The sequence below is a fragment of the Anas acuta genome, chromosome 28 (assembly GCF_963932015.1).
Source record: "Anas acuta chromosome 28, bAnaAcu1.1, whole genome shotgun sequence".
NCBI classification, from domain to species: domain Eukaryota; kingdom Metazoa; phylum Chordata; class Aves; order Anseriformes; family Anatidae; genus Anas; species Anas acuta.
The window spans coordinates 497,553-513,504 of NC_089006.1; the positions used below are offsets into that span (position 1 = coordinate 497,553).

A 15,952-nucleotide genomic window follows, 5' to 3' on the forward strand; every position below is an offset into this window, starting at 1 on the left:
CCGCAGCCCCTCCCCACCGGGGGGGCGCTCCCGGTTCCCCGCTGCCGGCCCCTCACGCCCCCCCCCCGAGGCAGAGCACAGCACCCCGCAGGCGCTCCGGGCAGAGTCCTTTATTGGTACGGGCTAAGGCAGCGACTGGAAGGGGCCCCCCCGGCCGGGAGGGGCGGGGGGTACCCGGGGGTTCCTCACCCCCACGTTAAGGCCACGGGAAATACTGGGGGGGGGGCAGCCCTCGGCCCCCGCCCCCCTCCGGCTGCCCCCAGGGCCAGCGGCAGGACCGGGGGGGGGGCTCCGGCTGGTGCTCCCCCAGGAGGGGGGGGGTCCCGCTGGGCACTACAGCAGGGTGCAGTCCGAGTCCTTCTGCCGCTGTCTCCGCTCCCCGGCTGGCCGCCCCCCCGGCTGCGCTCGGCCCTGCGGACAGACAGCAGGGCTGGGGCACAAGAGGCCACCCCAGGGTGCCCCCCCCTCCCCGTGCCCCTGCAGCCCCTCAGGCTGGGGCCGTAGCCCCTGCCCTCTGCCTCCCCTGCCCGCTAGGGCGGGGAAGGAGAGGTGTGAGGAAGGGGGTCCCCGCTACCTGTGCGGGGGCCGGGGCTGGCCGCGGCTGCTGCTGCTGCTGCTGCTGCTGGTACTCCTCCTGCTGCAGCTGGCGGGCCAGCTCCAGGTCACTGAGCGTGGAGGGGCCCTGGCCCTGCTGCTGCTGCAGGGACAGGGCGATCATGTAGTCCTGGGGAAAGGCAGAAAGAGGGGCTCCGTCTAGCTCAGGTGCCACAAATCCCGGTGGCAGGGGAGCTGCTGCACTCCCCGGAGCTGCGAGGGAACGCCAGTCCCCTACCACCAGCGCAGGCTGCCCCCTACCTGGTCCACCTGCCTCTGCTCTGGGGGCGCCGCAGCAGCCGCCTCCTTGCCCAGGGCATGGCTGAGGTGGAAGTCAGTGTCACAGAAGCAGCTGTCACCATCCACGTTGTGCAGGCTCTCCCACACCACCCTCTCCTCCTGCAGGAAGCCCTGATCCGTCACCAGCAGGTAGAGGTGGCCCTGGGGAGAAGGCACAGGGACAGTCAGCCTTGCCACCAAAAGGGCAAGCACCCGAGCTCAGAGCCCCCCGGATCCTGCAAGAAGCCACGCAGGTACTGCTGCAGCGGAGCAGGGCAGGGAGCAAAGCCAGGGCACAGCCACACCTTGTGCTTTATCATGGTGCTGAAGTGGTTGTTGCGGAAGAAGACGCTCAGCTCCTCCTCCTTCACAGCAGCCGTGAGCTCACACAGCCCGTGGTACGTCAGCTGGGAGGCCGTGGACTCCAGGAACTGCTCCGCAATCAGCCCTGGGGTGGCAGCGACGTCAGAACAGAGCCGAGGCACCCCAGGGTGCCCACGGCAGGCCGAGGGCTGCCCCAGGGCCCTTACCTTCGGTCACCAGGTTGGAGTCGCAGGAGTGTTTGCAGGTGATGATCTTCTCCACCAGCTGGTTGTAGCTGAGCTTGCCCACGGCCTGCACCACCTCGGGGCTCTGCGAGACAGGACAGTGAGCCCGGGCTGCCAGGCACCCGGCCTCTCCCGCGGCACCCACAGGAGCGGGCAAGGGTGGGAGGATTTAAGCCAGGGAAGTGGCCACCATCTGCATGGGGAGGGAGCTGAGCCTCCTGCCCCGGCTCAGGGAGCACAGCCCCTGCTGCAGCTTCCCTTGGGGACACCAGAGCAGCCAAACCTGCATCACTGTCCCCCAGGGAGAGCAGAGCAGCACCGCAGCCAGCCCTGGGCAAGTCTCAGCCGCACACACACCACAAACCCACCCAGCGAGGTGCCAGGACAGCCCGCAGCCTCACCTGCGGGTCCACCAGCCAGCCATGGTAGAGCGGGACATTGAGGAGGTCGAAAACTATGCACTCAGGTGTGTACTCGAAGTCGGAGACACCTGTGAACCGTACGTTCACGTCCAGGCCTGTCGAGAGCTTGGGGAGGACCATCATGGTGTCGTTGACGTTCTGCAGGGGGAAACCACGGGTCCTGCTCAGGACACAGGCTGGGCACCCCGCACCCTGCCACCCAGTCCGTCACCCCCCAACATGCATGTCAAGGCAGATAAAATCCCAAGAGAAATCGCAGTTCCATTTTGTCAGCTGGGTGACACGTGGCACTCTACCACCCGTGTGTCCCTCGAGACCCATCGCGAAAGTCAAATGGATCCATTCCCCCATCCAACCTCGCTCCTCACCTGCTGGAAGTTCAGCTGCAGCCCTTCTGACTTCTCTTGGGGTTTGATGGATAGGATGCAGTCCCCTTGGAAAGAGCAAATGTGGCTGCTCAGTCTGGGGCACCGAGCTCTCCTCCCTGAGGTGGGGGGGCCGAGCACCCGGCCCAACAGCGCACAGAGTCAGCAGAGCTTGGATCCGCACCAGGACTCCCTTGCCCCTTGGTTCCTGCCCTCCCAACCCAACAAAGGTCTGGCCTACAGCTCCTCCTCCTCCACACACCAGGGGAACATCCCTTTGAGGGCTATGCATGGGGAGTGTGAGCAGGGGAGAAGTGCAGAGGTATCAGCGGGTGGCAGAGACGGACCCAGAGGTGGGGCAGCAGATGGCAAATCCCATCCTTTGCCAGTCCCAGGAGCCTGCAGGGCCAGCAGGGCAGCCACCACTCCCCCCAGTTGCTCCCTGCTCACCCAAATGTGCCATCAGCTCATCTGACGTGACCACCTCCTTCTGCAGGGGCAGCTTCACCTGCAAGCAGAAGAGGACAGTGATGCCTTCCCCTGCACCTCCCCTGTGAGAGCCAGGGCTGCCACCCACTGCCCCAAACCCCCAACTCGGCAGCACAAATCAAAGCAGAAGAGGCAGGAAGGGTGAGACACTTCGACCCTCCTTTCCTTTCTCAACGTATTATTTTGAAGCCTCCAGCTGGCTCCCCACATGACCCTGAACTTTCCTCCTAGCACTGCAGGGAGGAAAGGCACCCAGTGCCCCGAACCTCTAGACCCTGTGCCCACCATCCTGCTCACCTTCCACTGCAAGAAGAGGATGTTCATGATGGCCAGGAGCGGGCAGGGCCCGTTCTCGCTCTGGGTGATGATGGGAGTCCGCTCACCCTTCCACGTGATCCACTTCACGCAGTAGAAATCCGGCTCGGGCTCCCGCTCCCGGGCAGGAGGGCGGGCGCTGGGGGGCTCACCCGCCGGCCGCGAGGCTCCCCCAGGGGACGCATCACTCTCCCCTGGGGCAGGCGGCCCCTCCTGGGAGTCCTGGGCTTTGCTGTCCTCGCTCTCCTGCTGTTCTTCGGGGGCCTTCTTGTTGCTGGGGCCAAGCGCATCCTCCTCCCCTGGCTGCGGCGCCTGGCCTTGCCCACCAGCCTCTTGGCTCTCCTGGCCAACGGCTGCGATGTCCTCCCCTCTGCCAGCCTCCCCTGCACCACGAGGCAGCTGGCAGAGCTCAGGGCTGGTCCCCTGGCACTGGGCACCGTCCCCTGTAGTGAGCAGTATTTCCCCCTGCTCCGGCTGCAGCTCCATCCCACCAGCTCAGAGCATGCGGCGGCGATGGGCCCGGTGCCACCTCCCACGGCAGCAGGCTTGGCTACGGAGCTCGCAGCAGCCCCAAGGATCCCACGAGGAGGCAGGGGAAAGCTCCTGCCCACGGCACCCAGTTCTGTCCAGTAATGGCTGCGGTGCAGAGCTCTACTTTCTTAGGATGCAAAGCTCAGTTATTCCAAGAAAAATGTGTGTGATGAGTCCGAGTCATTCGCCAAGCGTGCAGAGCTTGGATTGCTCTCTGTCACTTCACATTCATTTAGATAATCAAAAATAGTGCTCATCTAAGAAGTCTCTGATGGACTCTGCACGGCAGACTAAAAAAGTCTGATTTCTTAGAGGCCGAGTCCTTCTCCTCGAGGCTGTTTATTCTTCAGGGAGCTTCCCAGCTGTTTCATCAAGTCCGTAGCAGGCACTTTGATGTTCTTGTGGAAGTTTTGGTGCTGTTGGTTTTCTAAATGACTTTAGAAATGCTGCGGCAGCGCTTGGTCTGCCACTTATTGATCAGCGTGGAGGCAGACAGAGACAGGGCTGCTGCTCCCTCCAGCTTCAAGTTCAGTTATTCACCACTGGTGAAACACAATATTCTCCCTGCTCTGCATGCGTGTGTACACACACACCACAGGTGATTATACCTCTAACTTGCATTTAAAAAAATTAACGACCGCATATGTATTTTATCTGCCTCCTGTTAGCAACTAAAGAGGGGAAAAAAAAAAAAAAAGAAGAAACTAAACTGTGTACTGAAACACTTAACTCACATACTTACACCAGAGTCAGTTTGCTGAAATCCCAGCCAAGACCTGTGGAACAAAGACAGGCCCAGATAGTCTTGAAAATGTGTCTTTCAAGGTCCTATCAACTTGTTTATCCAGTCCTCTCCTTGTTGGTCTCTGAGGATCGCGGCAGCTCCGAGTGCCTTCCCCCGCACACGCTTCTCTCCTGCCCAGAGGTTACACAAACAGAACAAGGCTGCTCCGTCCTGGCTCCGGCTTGGTCGGGGTTTTTCCACCTGCTGCTCTGCCTGTGCCCGGTTTCCTCCCACGGCCTCTCCTGCACAGGGACCAAAAAGGAAACAAGTTGGAAGAAACAGAGCCTTATCCGACTGCCAGTAATTCAGCTCTGCTCGGCCTCTGAAAAGCCTTGTGCCCGAGAGCATGCATTTTTTGCAGGTGGATGCCCCTGCAGCCCCCCTCTCCCCCATTTCCACACCGTCTCTCCCCAGCCCTGTCTCGCAATACCCTTGCCCCTCCCCACAGCACCAGGGCTGCTCCGGCTGAAGCACACACCTCAGCTGAGTCACCAGGAGATCGCATTATTCCTTAATCTTTATCCTCCTCCCTCCTTCTGCCACACACACAGCCCTCGCAGCTCTCACCTAAGCTCATGGCTGCAACGAAACCCGACGGGCACTGCAGAGGGACGGGCACTTTTGCAAGCGCCTCCATTCCCACGGGGAGCCTGGTGCTCAGCCCTTCAGTGGGCTGGGGCAGGACGCACAACGGGGCTGTCCCCAGACTCTCCGAGAGGGACGTGGGGAACGAACGTGAAGCAAACGAACAGGCAAGCATAGCCTGACCCACATAGCAACAGCGCAGGCTGTGCTTGAGTGGTTTTGCCAACGCTGCTCTGCCAAGCATGGAAAAGGTGAAGTAATCACAAATCCAGAAGGCTGTCTCCTCGCGGCGACCTGCACCACCGTGAGCTCCCAGGGGGACGCAGCAAGACCAGCAGAAGGAAATGGCAGCAGCGTGGCTCCGCTGCACGGGGCTTCGCCACCGCTTCTCACAGCCCTGCCAGCAGGCCCTGCAGCAGCAGTGGGGCCAGCGAGCACCACGCAGGCACCTCGCGTGGTGTTTGTGCACATCTGTGTTACGGAGCGGAGCCTCCTCCTGGCTCCAGGGTGTCTGGAGAGGAAACTTCCAGGGAAACAAGTAGGAGGGCGAGTTTCAGCAAGCGCTGCAGTGCTTCGGCACTGGCTCTGTGCCTCTCCCACCCACTGTCATGGGACAGCAGGAATTCAGAAGTAAAAAGCATCCAAAGAGGAGGTGAAATCCCCCCAAAAGCACTGACAAACTCAAAGGCTTGGGTGCAAGCTCCTGACAATCAGAAACTCAGGTTCCAGCCACAGAAGGGCTTCTCTGAGCAAACCCTTTCTCACACCTTTTTCTAGGGTTTTGCTAGCAGCCGCTATTGTAGCTACATCCCTGTGCTGTCACAGCGCGTGCTGGAAAATGCTAGGCTGAATTCACTTCCAAAACGGGGTGAGCAGACAGCAGGACGCTACAGCCCATGGACTCTTTCCCTAACGTGGCTCTGAGTCATCTTCCAGCATAAATGAGTCCTTGGCTAACCCTCCCTGCACCACGTGCATCTCTGTCGCCAGCCTTTCCCCTTCCCAAAATCAGCCTGGATCCTGCACAAGCTCGCTGCTTTGCTTCACCACGTGCAGAGCAGTCCCTGTAAAGCCACCGTCCCTGCAAGCCCATCATTCACTTCAGCGAGTCCAAGAGCCAGAGTGAGAATTGGAATGCTGAGCTCGCCAGCCTGTGGTTTCTCTGGGTTCAGAGGCCACTGGCAGCTTTAAATAAAACAAGCTACACTCCTGTAGCCTGTACTCCTTAGGGAGAGGGTGGCTTCGCTGCATTTGTACCAAAGCTGTGTGATTAGATCCTGCCCTTCCCGGGTGTTATGGCAATAAACACATCCCAACCCAGGCAGGTTTTCAACAAGAGCGTCCCCTCGCCACCCCCAGCCACGCAGAGCAGCTCTTGCTGCTGGAGCACGCATGGTGGCAGGGCTGGGAACCCAGCTCCTCGCCAGACCCTGCACCTGGCTTCTGACTCAGTCCTCACCTCTTGGCCCCAGTTACTGCCTCCCCCCTGCTTTGAAGTACCAATAATTGACCCACTGGCCTCTGAGTCCCAAAAGCCCCAGGAAAAAAAAAAAAAAAAAAAAAAAAAAAAAAAAAAAACAGTCAAGCCCTGGGTGGCTTCGTTATCATGGCCTCACTGTTCTTTTTGTGAGGCCAGAAGCGCTAAAAAGGGGTCTTAGCTGCTTCCAGCCTGGCACTCCATATGGTCGCTCTTTGGTTGAAGCATCCCCAAGCTCCCAGGAACAAGGGGATCTTTAGGTTAACTGCCAAAAGCATGGTGTAAGTTTGATCCCAAACCAATCAAAGCTGCAAGGCACCGAGGAAAAAATCCAGCAGGGCTATCTCCAGCCCCCAGGATGGATTCATCTTCTCTGAGACGTTCCCTTCTCTGCCTGTGTATGGGCCAGACCTAACCTCTCCAAGCAAGCAGGGAGGATTAGTGCAGGTAGGTCAGGGGATCTGTATCTGGGGATTATATGCTACCAGTCCAGCTAAAACATTTAATGGGGTCCTCCTCTGGAAAAAAAAAAAAAAAAAAAAAAAAAAGGTGCTGTGTAGTGCTGGAAGCAAGCAGTAAAAAGGCTCCTGCATCGAAAGAGCCAGGCATTGTCACTGCAAGAACTGAAGTCACACAGTCCCAAGGGATTTCATTCAGGAAAGAAAATCCAAAAGGAAGGGGAATGGCTTCACCTTGTCCCAAAACAATCACAGAAGTCAGCACTGTGAAGGTATAGTTCTGACCAGCCCTTCGCAGCCCTTCCCACCACGGGGATGGGAGCTGCAAGCCCAGCTGCTGAGCCGTGGCTGTCCCTGACTTACACAAAAATGATTCACAGGTAGGAAGCAGAAAAACAGCCCTGTAAATGCACTCATCTCCGGCTGGAGCCACAGCACAAAAACAAAGAGGAATTTAGGCCCAGAGCCAAGAAAGCACTTAAACACACGCTTAGCCCTCAACAGCTGACTGGTCCTGATCGAGGAAGAGCATGGTGCCCAAACCGAAGCACATGCTTAAGTGCTTTGCTGGAGGGAGGCCATGGAAGCAGCCCAGCAGGTGCTGGTCCACACCTCCCCGCACACACACCACTGAGGCTTCTTGTAACACACGGCGGGGAGACGGGAGGTGAAACACAAACAAACGCATGCTCCTGGCGTGGCTGCAAAGACTCACACTCAGAAACACACTGCCCAGCCCCCCTGGTGACCCACAGAGCCAGCCACAGTTGTCACAGACCCACGGGAAGCCTGGGGCGGTGTCCTACCAGGCACGATGCACCAGCAGGCAGAAAAACCGGCTCCAAAACTCTGGAGCACGCTGAACCACCCCAGCCGCCCTGCGTGGCGGGGACCCTGCGGCAGGCGAGGCACTGGGGGCTCTGGGGAGCCAGGGGTGCAGCCCGTCACCTGCTCCCGGGGGCAGTGGGCCCGACAGCAGCTCGAGCTCCTCCTTTTATCGCTCCTTTTCCAAAGCACCTCCGATAGCCCCGCAGGAGGAAGGCTGTCGTGCCACCTGTTTGCCAGGAGAAAACCCCAGACCAAACCCGCTGGTCAGACCAGCTTTCAGTCCCCAAATCCCTCGGGGTTTCCTGCACCATGAGCATCCAGAACTTGCCGGTCACTCCCCAGCCCCACCGGCGTGGGGCTCGCAGCCCTGGGGACGGCCACCAGGCCAGCCCCGCTCTGCTCCATGCAGCTGGAGCCAGCGTCTTCTCCCTGTACAGCAGCTGGAAGACACGTCCTGGGAGGAGCTGATGAGGACACCGGGCTTATCAAGCTCGGAAAACAAGGAGGTCGAGGGGCGACCTTGTTGCTCTCTATGCTTTCTTGCGAAGAGAGGATGTGGAGAGGGAGGTGCTCGCTTTTTCTCCCCGGCACCCTGTGTCAGGACGCGTGGGAACACCACCAGACGGAAAGGTTCAGGCTGGGCTGTAGGAAAGAGACCCCTTTACCACGACAGCGGCTGGGTGCTGCAACGGGCTTTCCAGGGAGGTCGTTGGTGCCCCCGCGTTCAGGAGGCGTTTGCTTAACGGCACATTGACCCCTGGGCTCGTCCCGAGGTACCCCGCAGCTGAACTCGACGCCTCTTGGCGATCACGTCCCGAGGCAGCTCCTCGGTCCCTTCATGTCGCGTTGTTGACTCCGCTCCCGATCCCTTTAACCCCCGGCACTGCCCCGGAGCGCAGCCAGCGCCCCGCTCGCTCCCCCAGCCCCTCCCCGCCCCCCAGCCCCAGCCCCAGCCCCTCTCTCACCGTTTTTGTGCCGTTTTCCCCCTTTTCGGCGCCGGAGCGGCCCGCACGCTGCCGGGGCGCCTTCGGAGAGGCGGCTGCCGGGAGGGCAGGGGGAGGAAGGAGGGCGGGGGGGGGGGAGGGAGCGGCGAAGAAACCACGGCGGGGCCGGGCCGGGAAGGGCCGGGGCCGGGGCCGGGGCCGGGGAAGGGAAGGGAAGGCGGCCACGGGCCCGCGAGCAAAGCCGGGACCGGGACCGGGCCTCGAGCCTCGGCCTAAGGCGGGCCCGGGGGCGCCCCCCCCCCCGCCGCCGTGTTCCCCCCCCCCGCGGGGCCGCCCCGTCTGTCCCGGCAGCCTGCGCGGAGCGGCCGCCCCGCCCTCGGGGCCGTACCGGGCCGTACCGGGCCGTACCGAGCCGTACCGGGCCGTACCGGGCCGTGGCGCGGGGGGGGTGCCGGGTCCTCGCGGCCGCCGCCGCCGCCATGGAGCGGTTCGTGGAGGGGCGGCGAGCGGCCCTGCAGGTAGGGGACACGCGGGGCCGGGGGGGACACGGGGGGACCGGGGCGGGCACAGTTGGAGCGCGGGGACGGGGGGGACACGGGGGGACCGGCGGCAGGGTCCCCCGGTCCCTTGCCTGGGAGCCGCCCCGCCCGCGGCCCGGGTACGGCCCCGGCCCCGCCGCGAGGAGCAGGAGCGGAGGCGGCCGGGGGGGACCCAGCCCAGGGCCCTCTCCTGCAGCCCGGGTCAGAGGCAGAATCTGGGGGGCGTCTCGGGCAGGGGCGATGCACGGAGCAGAGCTAAAGGCAAAGAACAGGGCAGAATGGAATAGAATCAGGGTTGGAAAAGCCCTCCGAGCTCATCTGGGCCGGCCTTCCCCCTAAAGCATGTCACCCCCTGAACCCTGTCCCCAAGCACCAGCCCCAACCTCTCCTTGAACACCCCCAAGGACGGGGACTCCCCCACCTCCCCGGGCAACCCGCCCCAACGCCTGCCTGCTCTGTCTGAGCAGAAATGGCTCCTCATTGCCCACCTCGACCTCCCCTGACCAAGCCTCTTGCCTGCTGCAGTCTGCTGGAAGCCAGCTGCTGCCAGCTGTAGCTGTGAGGTGCTGGGTGTTGGGTGAGGCAGCCGACAGCTCTGGTGCTGAAGGTGTGCATCGAGTCGATGTCCTTCAGGAGCTTTTGGGGATATCGGAGGGGACGCGTGGCCCCGGCAGGGCTGACGTCTCTCACCCTGGCAGGAACACGTCCGGTGCCGCCAAGAGGTGCACGTGGTGATGGGCAATGAGGCCTGCGACCTGGACTCAGCCGTGTCTGCCCTGGCCCTGGCGTATTTCCTGGCAAAGGTGAGGGTGCCTGCGCGCTGCTGGGTGGCCGGGGGGCTCGGGGGATGCCTCACTGGGTGCTGAACCCCTTGCAGACCTCCTCGCCACCCAAAGCCGCCTTCATCCCCGTGCTGAACATCCCGCGCTCGGACTTTGCCCTGCGCACGGAGACAACGTTCCTGCTGCGGGAGCAGGGCATTGCGGAAACCGCCCTCATCTTCCGTGATGAGATTGACCTGGCCGGGCTGCACCAGGCTGGGCTGCTGTCCCTGACTCTGGTTGACCACCACGTCCTACCGAGGTGAGCACCGGGCTGGGACGCGGACACAACCCACCGCCTCATTTCTCCCACGCTTGAAGGGCTTGATTTTTGGCTCAGGGTGGGTAAAACCTTTCCCCTTCCCTTCTGGGGTATTTTTACGGCAGGAGGAGAGGGGCAGAGGGGCTCTGCTGACAGTGGTGCATGGCAGGTGCACGCCAGCGCTCTCACCATCCCCATCTCACCCACCAGCACTGACGCAGCCCTGGAGGAGGCCGTGGTGGATGTGCTGGACCACCGGCCACTGGAGCGAGTGCCCAGCTGCCAGTTCACAGTGGAGCTGGTGGGCTCCTGCGCCACACTGGTGACAGAACGGATTGCCCAGGGACCCCCAGGCGTGCTGGACCGGGCCACAGCCGCACTGCTGCACGGTGAGGCCAGGCCCTGTCATCCTGCACGGGGCTCTGCTCCCACGCACTGATGGTCTCCATCCCCCAGGCACCATCCTGCTGGACTCTGTGAACCTGAGCCCTGCGGCTGGCAAGGTGACACCCCGGGACGTGGCATGCGTCTCCCTGCTCGAGTCGCGGTTCCCTGAGCTGCCAGCCCACAATACCATCTATGAAGCCCTGCAAGCGGCCAAGTTTGATGTTTCAGGTTTGTACACGTGTGTCACCAGTGCTCAGTGTCTGGGGATAAACAGTTCCCCTGGGGCACCAGGACACATCCAGAGGGCTCATGCTCAGCCCCTCTCACCTGCCAGAGCTGACAACAGAGCAGATGCTGCGGAAGGACCTCAAAACCCTCTCCAATGATGAACTGGTCCTCGCCATCAGTGGTATCTACATAGCCCTAGAGGTGAGGCGCAGTGAGGGGAAACTGAGGCATGGGGCAGTTCAGCAGACACAGTGGGGCAACACCAGCATCTGTCTTCCTCCAGACCTTCCTGCACCGCCCTAACTTGCTGCAGGACCTGGAAGCTTTCTGCCAGGCTCGGGGCTATGCTGGGCTGGTGGCCATGACGGTCTCCTTTAACGAGCGCTACGAGCCCACGCGGCAGCTGGCGGTGTACAGCCAGCGCGAGGCCCTGCGGAGCATGGTGAGCAGAGTGGGGACCCCCAAACCCACCCACCCCTAGCAGAAGGCTCTGGTGGGAGAGGATGCATGGAGGGGGGTGTCTTCCACACACATTCACCCCAAAGACCCCCGATTCAGGGGAACGGGGGATCAGAGGTGCCCAGCATGCCCCAGACACCGTGCTGTGCCTTCCAGGTTTGCCAGGTGCTGGAGGAGGCCACGACACCATCCCTGCATCTCCAGCCCCTGCCCAGCCCCTGGTCCTGTGTCAGCGCCTATGCCCAGGGCAACGCGCTGGCTTCACGCAAGAAAGTGCTGCCCATCCTCCGGGCTGCGCTTGGAGGGCTGGGGGCCACGGCGGGGCTGGAGGAGGACACAGCCCCGCCGCCCACCCCCCATGAACAGCCTGGTGGACGAGAGCCCACTGGCACAAGCTGTGCCCCCTCTCTGCCCCCAGGCTGTGCTGGAGCGGGTCAGCCGCATGGCTGTGCCGAGCAGCCCCCTGACCCTGACAAGTGAGGGGTCCCTGGCACCTGCAGTGCCCGCTCGGGGTGCTGCCACAGACGTTGCACCCCCAGCACGGGCGAGCTGCAGCCTCCTCCAGCCGAGCTCTGCTCGCTGCCGCAGACCCCTCCCCGATGCCATTTGCCCCCGCTGCATGGGAGTCAGCGCCGTGGGGCCCACGAGGAGTGGGGCAGCACTTGTTAACAAAGTCGCTGGGGTTTTAATAGCTCTTCTCCTCCTGGCCCTTTCTGGGGCCGTGGGGGGCACGAGTGCTTGCTGAGGCCCTGGCTGGATTGCTGGGTGTGGACACAACCGGCTCAGGACCTGTTATCCATAATCTGAGGATTAAATTTCCCTCTCCTTCCACTCTTGGCTCTTGGCTCTTCTTCAGGGGGATCCAAGGGCCCACGTACTCAGCACGGGCCTCCTGGAGGCAGAGCCCCTGTTCTTGGGCTGAGCTGGGTTAGGGGAATTCTGGAGAACATTTTGTCCCCAAAAGCCACCCCGTGTGTCAGGGACTCAGTGCAGCCAAGCCCCTGCATCCAGCCTGGTGGGAGGGAACCCGTCGTGCCTAGGGGCTTTGCCAGCTGCAAATGCAGCTGAACCAGCTGGGGTGAGCCACCCACCACCACTGGAACCACCCCCCCGGGGCCACCGTTCACGGAGTCCCCAGGGTCTGCCACAAGGGTTCCAAGCCTGTCGGCAGGTGACAGTGATAAGGGTGGCAGTGGTTGGGATAGCCTGGACCTGAGTGAGGAACAGCAGGATGAGGACGTCCCCAGGGACAGAGGAAGGTGGGACCAGCACCCCCCAAAGCCGATGCACCTGCCTGGTGCCCCCCCCAGCACCCCTCACCCTGTCTGGGTCCCGCCAGCAGCAGAATGGTGAGGAGATCCTGGCAGCCCGTGGACGCCCGTCTTGGGCCAGCAGAAGGTTTTATTTCAAAGGTGTGTTTTTCCCGGTGAGTTTTCTGTGGGGTTAAAAACTGAATCAAGCATCTGCGCTCGCTTGCAAGCACTGGGCACGCTGCTGGGCTGGGAGAGCCCGGCCCCGCACAGGAGCATCCCTGTGTCACCTGAAGCATGGTGAAGGGGAAACCCTCTGACAGCCAGCCGCAGCTCCCAGCACGTGCTCTTTAATATTTAATCCTGGCGCTATTTGAACTATATACACGTGCGCCTAGATTCAGGAGCCCGAGCCAGTCCCTCTTTCCAGGGGGAGCAGCTGGGTCAGGCCCCGTCCTGCCTCAGACAATGCCGGTCAAAGCCCGGTAGTGATGGCAGAGGCTGCCTAGGTGGTTTTCAAGCTTAAAAAATATCCTAAAAAAGAAGGAAGGCAGAGGTTTGCTGGCGGTGGCGATGCCAGCGGAAGGCTGGAGGAAACACAGGCTCTGTGGCGGTGTCAGAGCTGAGCCGCTGCCTGTGAGACGCCGAAATGCTGGGGTCTTTAACGCCGTTCTGGATCTGCCCCTAAAGCAGACCTGGCCTCGCCGCCATTCCCCAGGAAAACTGAGGAACTGAGGCCAGTGCCAAGAGGGGCCCATGGGAGACACCGGTGCTGTTCAGGTTGTGGAAAAAAGGGAAAGCGGTAGGATTTGGCACATCTTGACTGCGCCTGGCAGCTCCCAGTGCGCTGCAGGTGGGTGGTGGCGTCCTTTGGGCTGCAATCCCAGCTGGGTGCGGGGTGGCCTCGCTCCCTCCCCGTGTCACCATCACCGGCCCAGTGCCTCGGGGAAGGAGGGATTCGTGGGGGACAACCCAGAGCCACCAGGACAGGCACGAGGCTTGGTCTGCATAAGTTACTGCGGGAATAAAGCGCCCGAGGTTGGCTTTTCCTCCGGTGTGGGGATCAGGCAGTTCAAGTCTGGGCTTAAATAGCCAGGAATCTGCAAAGTTCAAGAGATGTTGGGTTACAAAACTGCACAAACGGTGGAGTGTTAATTAGCTGCAGTGCCTCGGATGGTGACAGCACGTTGCTGTGGCCACCTGCAGGCCCGGCTCCCCAAATGGTCACGTACTCACATGCTACAACACCCGGGAGCTGGTCCACTGTCGCTCCCGTCCGCCCTTGGACCTCATCTCTTGGACAGCGCCTGTCTGCAGGGATGGGGCAGAGAAGTGTCACCGCCGCTGCGAGACCTGGCACCCACCCGGGACACACCATCACCTCCCAAGCAGAAGGCCCCTACAGACCACCCCGGAGAGCCGTCACCCCAGCCGTGAGACCCACCGCCCAGCCACGATCCCCCCAGGCCAGCAGCCCAACCCGGCATGCGGATGGCGTACCATGGGCAGGCCTTCGCCCGCAGCCATGTCTCCAGAGCCGATGTGTGTCAGGTGCACGAAGTTCATGGGCTCGCCGATCATGGAGCGATCAATCCGTCTCCTCCTCTTCTTCTGCGGGTGGATGAAGGCCATCAGTCCCCTGGCACCCCCGGCTCCGCAACACCAAGCTCCCCACCCCCGGCCCGCAGCTACTCACCGGCTGTGGCTTCTCTACAACGCAGCAGCCCAGCTTGTGCCAGAAGTCACTCATGTTGGCGTCGCCTTCCAGCTTCCCTCCCGCAGGGGGCTGTGCCAGCGCAGAGACCCCTGAGCGCTCTCACTCCATGGGGACAGGCGCGGGGGGCCCGCGGCACCTGCTCAGGGTGGCCAAGATGGCAGAGAGGTACCTGGGAGGCTGACAGAGGAGGGGAGAAGGATTTGTCCACAAGTCACAGCTCAGTGGGGGACACGAGATGGTGGTGTCAGGGACGGGGGGGGCAGGATCGGTCCCTGGCTGACAGCTGGGACAGCCAGGTGATGTGGCAGAGCGGGGAAACTGAGGCACGGTGTGGAAAGGAGCTGCGAGTTTGGAGGGGGAAGAACCGCAGTCCTGCCCCCCCTCCCCCCAAACCAACTCTTCAACCCTCAGAGCAGAGACCCACGGGCATCACGAAGGAACCTGGAGGAGCTGCCCCGTGGCCGGGCTGAGATCTGTCCCCTGTGCCCCCCCCCGGCGCAGGATGCACGTGGGGATGCTGCGGGGGGGTACGGGGAACCGCTGAAAATCCCAGCCCCTGAGCGAGGCAGCTATAAATATCCGCAGCCCTTCCGAAAAGGGGCCGGAGGTTGAGCTCTTCCGCTTCAGCTCCAAGAGCAGACGGCGGAGGGGGGGGCGGGGGGGGGACACAGCACGGATAATACAGCAAAACGGCCCCGGGGAGAGGGGCAAAACTGGGGGGGGGGGGGGAAATGTGTGGGAGGGGGCCACGGCCCCGCTCCCCAGGAGCAGCTGGCGGCGGCCGAGCGGGGCCGAAGGCCGCAGGAGCGAAAGCGAAGCCTCCGGGCCCAGGGCGGGGGCAGCCCGCAGGGAGCCCCCGCAGCCCCCCCAGACCCGGGGGGGGTCGCCCCCAGCCCCGAGCCCAAGGCGGGGGTCCCTGGTGCCGGGGGAGAGGTCCCCAGTGAAGGGGGGGGGGGCTCAGCCTCCCCGCGGGGTGCCCGGGGCCGCCCCCGCCGTGAGCTGGGCCGGGTCTCGGCCCGCACAGCGGGTGGGGGGCACCGGGGGGCACCGGGGGGGGGGGGGGGGGGGGGAGGGGGGGGGGAAGCCGCCCGGAGCCACCCGGAGCCGCCCCGGGGCGCTGGGCCGGAGCGGGGCCGGGCCGGGCCGGGCCGGGCCGGGCCGGGCCGGGCCTCCCCCCCCCCAGCTCCCCGGGGGTGCCCCCGTGCTGCGGCGGGGGGGTGGGGACGACCCCGGGGGCCGCACCCCAGCTCCGGTACCGGATCCTCACCGCCCCCCCCCCGCTCCCGCCCCCGCCGCTTTTTTTCGGGGGGGCTTCCGCAGGGTCTCCCCCCCCCCTTCCATCCCCCCCGTCCCCCCGCGGGGCCGTGGTCCGGCAGCAGCCCCGTTACCTGCGCTCGGTGCCGCTGCGGGGTCCCGGGGCGGTGCCGGTTCCCGGAGCCCGGCTCGGAGAGGCCCCGGCGGCTGCAGGACGCGGCGCTCCCCCGCCGCCCGGCACGGCCCGGCCCAGCCCGGCGCACAGCTCCCACCCTGGACGGCGGCAGCATTGCAGGAGCCGGGGGCGGGGGGGGGGCGGGGGGAACCGGGAGGAGACCGGGAGGGCACCGGGAGGGGAGCGGAGAGCTCCTGGGGGCCGCTTCTGGGGCTCAGCGGTGCCTGGGGGGCTCTGGGGG

General features: G+C 63.3%; 3 protein-coding genes across 4 annotated transcripts; 1 reads left to right on the forward strand and 2 right to left on the reverse strand.

Annotated features, from left to right (window-relative positions):
- Nucleotides 1-95: 95 nt before the first annotated feature.
- On the reverse strand, nucleotides 96-8,796 carry MINDY1 (MINDY lysine 48 deubiquitinase 1). Of its 2 annotated transcripts, none has more exons than XM_068662819.1 (10): nucleotides 8,641-8,796; nucleotides 4,286-4,569; nucleotides 2,659-2,716; nucleotides 2,212-2,276; nucleotides 1,823-1,981; nucleotides 1,404-1,506; nucleotides 1,179-1,321; nucleotides 856-1,035; nucleotides 575-724; nucleotides 96-411 (listed from the first exon to the last, which is right to left on the reverse strand). In XM_068662819.1, the coding sequence occupies exons 3-10, from the start codon at nucleotides 2,669-2,671 to the stop codon at nucleotides 334-336; spliced, it is 891 nt and encodes a 296-aa protein (XP_068518920.1). In that variant the 5' UTR covers nucleotides 2,672-2,716; nucleotides 4,286-4,569; nucleotides 8,641-8,796; the 3' UTR covers nucleotides 96-333. The 2 variants fall into 2 exon arrangements, with proteins under 2 accessions (XP_068518920.1, XP_068518919.1); XM_068662818.1 differs by having other exon boundaries at nucleotides 2,995-4,569.
- A 23-nt stretch (nucleotides 8,797-8,819) lies between these two features.
- Nucleotides 8,820-12,146, forward strand: PRUNE1 (prune exopolyphosphatase 1). Its single transcript, XM_068662817.1, is given in 10 exon segments — nucleotides 8,820-9,000; nucleotides 9,031-9,137; nucleotides 9,857-9,961; nucleotides 10,036-10,241; nucleotides 10,452-10,630; nucleotides 10,698-10,856; nucleotides 10,963-11,057; nucleotides 11,140-11,298; nucleotides 11,472-11,669; nucleotides 11,671-12,146. Coding segments are annotated over 9 exon segments (1,530 nt in total). The 5' UTR covers nucleotides 8,820-9,000; nucleotides 9,031-9,098; the 3' UTR covers nucleotides 12,061-12,146.
- A 535-nt stretch (nucleotides 12,147-12,681) lies between these two features.
- On the reverse strand, nucleotides 12,682-15,819 carry CDC42SE1 (CDC42 small effector 1). Its single transcript, XM_068662848.1, has 5 exons — nucleotides 15,671-15,819; nucleotides 14,262-14,459; nucleotides 14,066-14,176; nucleotides 13,802-13,876; nucleotides 12,682-13,665 (listed from the first exon to the last, which is right to left on the reverse strand). The coding sequence occupies exons 2-4, from the start codon at nucleotides 14,313-14,315 to the stop codon at nucleotides 13,805-13,807; spliced, it is 237 nt and encodes a 78-aa protein (XP_068518949.1). The 5' UTR covers nucleotides 14,316-14,459; nucleotides 15,671-15,819; the 3' UTR covers nucleotides 12,682-13,665; nucleotides 13,802-13,804.
- Nucleotides 15,820-15,952: the final 133 nt, after the last annotated feature.